Genomic DNA, 6,967 nt, shown 5'->3' with positions numbered 1-6,967 from the left:
CCTCAGACTCTGGGTCGTGGCTTTGGGGGTTATGGCAGGAATGGGCTGTGGGCCAGAGGTGAGGTGGAATCCTAAGAGCAGAAAGTGAGAGACAGCAGACCCGTTTCCATCTCAGAGCTTCCAAGCCAGCAGGGTTCAGCTCCCCGGAACCCTCTTCTTCGGGTCCCTCTTCACCATCTCTGGACTCTGACCCCAGGCCCAACCTTACCTCATGGCTCTCAGAGCATCACTGATGCATGAGACTGGCCTGCCTGGGGGATAGTTCTGCATCTCTGGGGGAACAGTCTCACCATTCCTGCTTCTAAAGTACCTGTCCTTTCCCCAAAATGTAAGACAAAGACGGGGAGAGAGGGTAAATAGCTCTTCCCAACACTGCCAGGCAGGCCTGGGGCAGGCACTGGGGTCCCAAACAAGAATCCTCTCTCCCTACACTGTCCTTTTTTTATTCTGGAGAGCTACAAGCCCTTTTCCAAACAAACAACTAACCTGGAGATAAAGAAACTGATCTCTGATGCTCAGAGGTCCCTATGCTAGAGGCATCCAGGAAAAGAACCTGTCCCCTGCCCCACAGCCCAGCTTGGTTTTCTCTCTGGAGCAGGTAGGACAGGGCCAGAAGCCCAAGAAGTCCTATTCTTCCCATCCCAGCCTCTGAGTCGGGCCACGGTCCTCTGCACTGGCCTCTCTGGAGCCGTCTCTGGACCAAGCAGGGCTGCCAGACTGCGCTGCCTGCCCTGGAGTTTACAAACAAAGCCAGAGAAAGGGCTGGGGCTGTGTGTGAGGAGGACAGCAGCTATTCCTCCCTCAGCTGCGGCCAGTCCCCTCCTCTCCTCCTTTCTATGGGGGCAGAAACAGAAAACTAGGGTGGCAGGGCAAGTAGCTGCATACAAACCGAAGGAAGGACTCAAGAGAAAAAAAAACTAGGGGCACAACCCTCTTGGGTGCCTCAGGGGAATGAAAAACATAGGCATGCCCAAATACCCACAAGTTTACATACGTTTACACAAATATATCCATGGAGAACCACACATATATATACATATTCGAACACATAAACACATTCAAATACCGATGCACACAAATGCTCGCTTGATACGCACAGAGTTCGGGCCATAGGGTTGCCAGAGCCCAGTCTCACTCGAACCCCAGCTCCCTGCGGGTTCCTGAGAGCGCAGCCCTAGCCGTGGCCCGGCCCCCTCTGGGCCCCCCGCCCCGCATCCGGAACAGCTGGAGTCGGCCTGGTGGTGCACTCCAGCCGGGCGCTGGGCTGGGCGGGGCCGGCAGCGGGGCCCCGGCCGGGGCCGGGCAGAGAGCAGCGGGGAGGCCCTGAGCCTGCCCCGTTAGCCCCGGCACCCGGCCCGGTTACCTCGGTCGGACGCCGATCACCAGACGGGCCGTGGCCCCAGTCGGCCCGGAGAGCAGAGGCCCGAAAAGAGTGTGCAAAATTGCGGGAGGAGGTAAGGCTGTCGCTTCGGCTCCGGCCAGGGGAGAGGTGCCTAGAGCCATCAACAACTACTCCCCCCGCCACCTCTCGGCTGGGTAAGGCTGTGTCCTCGGACTGGCCTCCTCCCCCAACCCCTGGGATTCCCCCACCCCTGAGTCCTGTGTCGCCTCACCCAGGGCTGCAGAACCTCCTTGGACCTACCGCGGGCCACCCCGAGGGCTGCAGATTCCTTCCGCCAGGCGCGTCGCCCAAGGCCGTGGGTGAGGGGTAAGTGGGTCTAGGGGTAGGGGCGCTGCGTCCTTGATCTCAGCTCGACAAAGTCTGCTCTGGGTGGCGACGGAGCCCACCCAGGCTCCCGGTCTTACCTGGCCCGCGCGGCGGCTGCATACCTCCCCGGCTGGGCTCTTGCCGCCCTTCTCGGGCGCCAAATCCCGGGTTGGAGAGCCCGAGATCTCCGGGCCAGCGCTGCCATCACAGCCAGGCCGGCGGGAGGCGGGTGCTCCGGGAGCGCGGCTCGCAGTTTGGGGTGGGGGCGGCGGCTTTTCAGTCGCCGGAGGTTCGGGTGCAATAAAGGCGCGGCTAATGTAATTTACAAACAGCTCGGGCCGAGCGCGGCGCAGCGCCCGGACTGACAGGCGCATTAGGCAGGCTAATTCCAGCCGGCTCCTCCTACCCCAGGCCCGCTAATTAATGAGCTTCCCAACTTAGAGCCGCCTGCATTGGACAGACAGAGAGTGAAAGAGAGGACGAGGGAGAAGGAGAGAAGGAGAGAGACGGGGGGAGCAGAGAAGAGAGAAGAGGGAGGGAAAGAGGGAGGGAGAACGGGAGGAGAGAGAACAGAGAGAAAGAAGAGAGGAGAAAGACGGAGAAAGAGAGAGAGAAGTGCCGCTGCAGATAATTGATTACTCCTCGATCAAGGCTAACTTGTTAGCAATAGTCAATTGCCCCATCTCTCCGCCTCCCCTCGCAGTACGGGATCGGCGCCCTCGCCTCGGCTCTTCCAACTGCTGCCGCCAGGATCCTGGGCCAGGAACCGCCGCGGAGCCACCTGACACCTTTAAATAGCACCGGGGCTGGCGAAACTGGAGCCCCGCGCGGCGCGCCCCGGCTTGGGCCTCGGGTTGCTGGAAGCCCCGGCGGCGGCAGCGCCCGCGTCAGCGCCCTCCTCCCGGGGCCCCGTGCGGCTCTGCTCGCCTCTGCTGCTGCGCTAATCGGCCCCGAGCCCGGCCCGCGCCCTGCCCGGCGCGGCCTCCTTCCCGCCTGCTTCCCGCCTGCTGCCTGCCGCGCCGTCCGGCGCCCGAGCTGCCCGCGGGCTGGGTCCCCGAGGCCCGAGCCGCCCGGGCCGGGCCCCCAAGCGAGGCCGAGATGACTTCCAAGGAGGACAGCAAGGCGGCGCCGGGGGAGGAGAGGCGGCGCAGCCCGCTGGACCACCTGCCGCCTCCCGCCAACTCCAACAAGCCGCTGACGCCGTTCAGCATCGAGGACATCCTCAACAAGCCGTCTGTGCGGAGAAGTTACTCGCTGTGCGGGGCGGCGCACCTGCTGGCGGCCGCGGACAAGCACGCGCCGGGCGGCTTGCCCCTGGCGGGCCGCGCGCTGCTCTCTCAGACCTCGCCGCTGTGCGCGCTTGAGGAGCTCGCTAGCAAGACTTTTAAGGGGCTGGAGGTCAGCGTCCTGCAGGCAGCCGAAGGTAGGCGCCACCACTGGGTTCCCCCGCGCCCAGCACCCCGCGCCCTCTTCCGTGTGTCCCACGCTTACTTCCCCGTGTCTCTGCCCGCCTCACCCCCCACGCCGGTCGTCAGGGCCCTCCAACCCAAGCCGCTGCCACTGGGAGTGGAGATGCGTGGAACAGGACCCAAACCCTGTCTCCTAGGGACCTCGGGATAGGCTAGAGTGACCGCGGAGGGAGGCGGAAACCCAAGATCTCTCCGCGGTCTGCCTGGTTCCCTCCCGTTCTCAGTGGCCTGGTCACTCCTAGCCCTGTTCCTGGGGTGGGGAATGGAGAGCCTTTGCTGGGACCTTTTGGGTAGCAGTAGAGTGGTGTTGATTGCGACGAGGTGGAGAGCCAACATTCACACCCAGTCAGAGCGTCCCTGTCTGGCTCTCATGTTCTAGCGACCTCGGGTCTTTCAAACGAACTCTCAGGTGACGGGGCACAGATCAAAACAATTTTTCCTAGGGACTTCCGGTAGACGAGAGATGGAGGAAGGGGGCTTGCCGTAGCCTAGGCTTGCCCTAGTCCAGGTGGCCGAATCTAATCCGAGAAGGGAACAGCGGCAGACTGATGGCCGGATGGGTCTAGGTGGGGTGAGTAAGGGCCGGGGTGGGGTCTCCTCTCCCCGGGCGCAAGCCTATACTCTGGTTTCCTCGCAGGCCGCGACGGGATGACCATCTTTGGGCAGCGGCAGACCCCCAAAAAGCGACGAAAGTCGCGTACAGCCTTCACCAATCACCAGATCTATGAGTTGGAGAAGCGCTTTCTCTACCAGAAGTACCTGTCCCCCGCCGATCGCGACCAAATTGCGCAGCAGCTGGGCCTCACCAATGCTCAGGTCATCACCTGGTTCCAGAATCGGCGCGCCAAGCTTAAACGGGACCTGGAGGAGATGAAGGCCGACGTGGAGTCCGCCAAGAAACTGGGCCCTAGCGGGCAGATGGACATCGTGGCGCTGGCCGAACTCGAGCAGAACTCGGAGGCCGCGGGCGGCGGCGGCGGCGGCTGCGGCAGGGCTAAGTCAAGGCCTGGCTCTCCGGCACTCCCCCCAGGCGCCCCGCAGGCCCCGGGCGCCGGGCCCCTGCAGCTCTCGCCAGCCTCCCCGCTCACAGACCAGCCAGCCAGCAGCCAGGACTGCTCGGAGGACGAGGAAGACGAAGAAATCGACGTGGACGATTGAGCGGCGCCCGGCATCTTCCACCGCTCCCGGGCTCCGAGCGCCGGATGCCCGCCGCCTCCCGGACCGGACCGCCGAGGGGAGCTGGGACCTCCTCTGCAACTCCCGCCTTCTCCCCATCCTTGGCCCGGACTCGGCTCCCGGCAGCTGCCTCTTCCCTCTCGAAGCAATAAACCCGGGCTGGCCGGCCGAGCCGGTCGCCGCGCGCGGCCTCCACCGCCCCGGGAGCCCTCGCCGCGCAATTCTGTCTGGCTTCTGTATAAATATTTAAGCCTATATACCGGGTTCTTCCCACCGCAGCCTGACTTCTTCCTTTCTTTTATTTGTTAAAAGTTTCGGAGATTTCCTTGATTTCAAAGCTCAGGCTGCCGGCTTTGCTGAGGGCGAGGCAGAATCTAGGGTAACAAACACTTAACCTCGAGGTCTGGGGGAGGGGGCCGCCCCGACTTTTTGATTTTTCTCTGCATGTGGCGAATGCACCGGCCCTCTCCCTCCTCACCTCCCTAGACCTATTGCAGTTGATTTCTTTTATTCCCTTCTGCCTTTATTTCCCCCCAGCGTGGGAAGGGACTGAGGGGGACAACCGGGTCCTGACTTGCAAGTTTCAAATTAATGTTTTCTCCCCCCACAACCTCCCACCCCTCGAGAGAAAAGTCTGTTTTCGATGCCATTTCTGCCTCCTAATGCCCAGAAATGTTATTTTAAAGATTCCTTCCCACCCTCTCTTGGTTGCCTTGGACTGACTACTGGGGTCTGGGTCTTAGGGACAAAGCAGGGGGAAATCCAACAACCAATCAACCAACGAAAACGGAACCCAAAGTCCAAGCATTATTTTTTACTCTTTTTAGAATTTCTTTGCATGTGACAGAGACTGAGAGGAGGCCCACCTAAATCCTCGCCCCACCTCCTCCAGAGCTCTGGGTCTGTCTTGCAGTCTCCAATGCCCTGCTCCTAGCTCGACTTGGCCAGACAAGGGTGGCTGGATGAGGGTGGGTCCCGCGTGCCACTCCCCTTCTCCTGCCCTGCCCTCTCCCTCCCGGACTGTACCTAAGGCCTCTTTCTCCGATAAATAAAGTCTTTGCCATTTTACTAGAACCGGCGGTGACCGTGTCTGAATGAGTGGACCTTCTTCAGTGAAGCCGCGGCAGGCTCGGTGTCTCTCGGCTCCTGCTCTCGGGCTGCCTAGGCCTTGGCGATTTGGAGGAGTTTCGGGGCAGGCGTGAGAATGAAGGGTGAGGGGGAAGTGGTGAGAGAGAGGAGGCGCTCGTTGCCCACGAACACGCGGCAGCTACCAAATGGTGAGGGGGCGAGAGAAGCGGGCTTCGCCAGGTCCGGGTAAAAAGTGAGGCGTACAATGCTGGAAGGAAATCTGTGCGTACTTTGAGGGTGCCACGGGTGCAAAATTAATTTATGTGGGGCAAAGGCTGAGGGTGGGGGGACTTGCCCTGGGGTTCGTGCATCGCAGCCGGGACCCAAGGGTATTCTTCCTGCGCTCCCCGGAACACCGGCTAAGCCTTGGGTGGTACAGCTCAGTCGGACAGCGGGGTGGAGCCTGAGGGCTCCCAAGTTTCGGTTCGCCAGAGGGCCTCAGCCTTGGGGGAGGGAAGAAAAATAAAGCCAAAGGCACGAGGGCAGGCTAAATTGCTGACACGGGCACAGGAAGATGTGAGCCCTAGGCGTCTGAGTTGGGATGGATTTCTGGTAACGCTCACAAATTCTGGGCCCCGAACGCTGCTGGGGACAGAGACATAAATCTACCAAGGACTCTGCGGGGGGGGTGGGGTGGGGGTGTCCCAGCCCCCCGAGTGCGGCTGGGGCAGGAACAGGGGCAGCTTTCACTTTTCTGAACGGACCGGGTTTCTCTCTGGGCTTTTGTTATCACTGGGCTGGCGAGTGGCCGCTGTCACTAGAGGAAGGTCCCGCCTCCAGGCCACTCGGCTCTCTTTCTAAGCAAAATTGATGTGAGAAATGCGCATCTGTTCTCGGGCAGGCGCTGGGGCCCCGGGGCCTGAATCCGGAACTTGCGAGTCCACGAGGAAACTAAGGGAGAAAAATAGAAAAAGGAGAACAGAAAAAACACTTCAAAATCTGATCGAGAAAGTGGAAAGCCACAGAGACGAGGGGAGAAAGAGGAAAAGCTACACACACAGAGAGAGAAACAGAGAAACAGACGGAGAGAGAAAAAGGGAATGGGGAAAAGAGAGGAGCGGCGAGAGCGAAAGAAGGAAAGAGCCGGCCGGGCAGCCGGGCCGGCGTGAGGCCGGTTCCTCCCGGGCGACATAAATCGCCCTCAAAGGATGGATGGGTCTGTAATTCGGAGCGCGGACCATGAAGGCCGGGACGAATGGACCCGGGCGGCCGCTGACAGGCGACAATAGCCGGGCCCAGCCCCCCGTGGCTCCGGGTGCGGGCGCGGCCACGGCCCTCCGCAGCCCAGAGCGCGCCGGCGCTGGCGACCATATGGTTTTTGAATTTTCTTCACAATTTGTAGACAATTTGATGGATTAGGTCCCCGCGCGCGCCTCCCCGGCACAAAGACGGCGCAGGGACCGCGGCGCGGCGGTCACTCGGGCATCTGCGCCCGCCGTGCGCACCCCGCCCCCGCCCGGCCCCCGCCCGGCGCCCGGAGCCCGAG

At 61.6% G+C, this 6,967-nt stretch overlaps 1 protein-coding gene across 1 annotated transcript; it reads left to right on the top strand.

Moving 5' to 3' along the window:
- The first annotated feature begins 2,715 nt into the window (after positions 1-2,715).
- Positions 2,716-5,421, top strand: LBX1 (ladybird homeobox 1). The gene is made up of 2 exons (XM_061163137.1): positions 2,716-3,131; positions 3,815-5,421. The coding sequence occupies exons 1-2, from the start codon at positions 2,807-2,809 to the stop codon at positions 4,333-4,335; spliced, it is 846 nt and encodes a 281-aa protein (XP_061019120.1). The 5' UTR covers positions 2,716-2,806; the 3' UTR covers positions 4,336-5,421.
- The last annotated feature ends 1,546 nt before the right edge of the window (positions 5,422-6,967 follow it).

Source organism: Dama dama, chromosome 15 (assembly GCF_033118175.1).
Source record: "Dama dama isolate Ldn47 chromosome 15, ASM3311817v1, whole genome shotgun sequence".
In the NCBI taxonomy this organism is placed as follows: domain Eukaryota; kingdom Metazoa; phylum Chordata; class Mammalia; order Artiodactyla; family Cervidae; genus Dama; species Dama dama.
The sequence above is the reverse complement of the archived record's forward strand: the minus strand, read 5'-3'. Positions and strand labels throughout refer to the sequence as shown.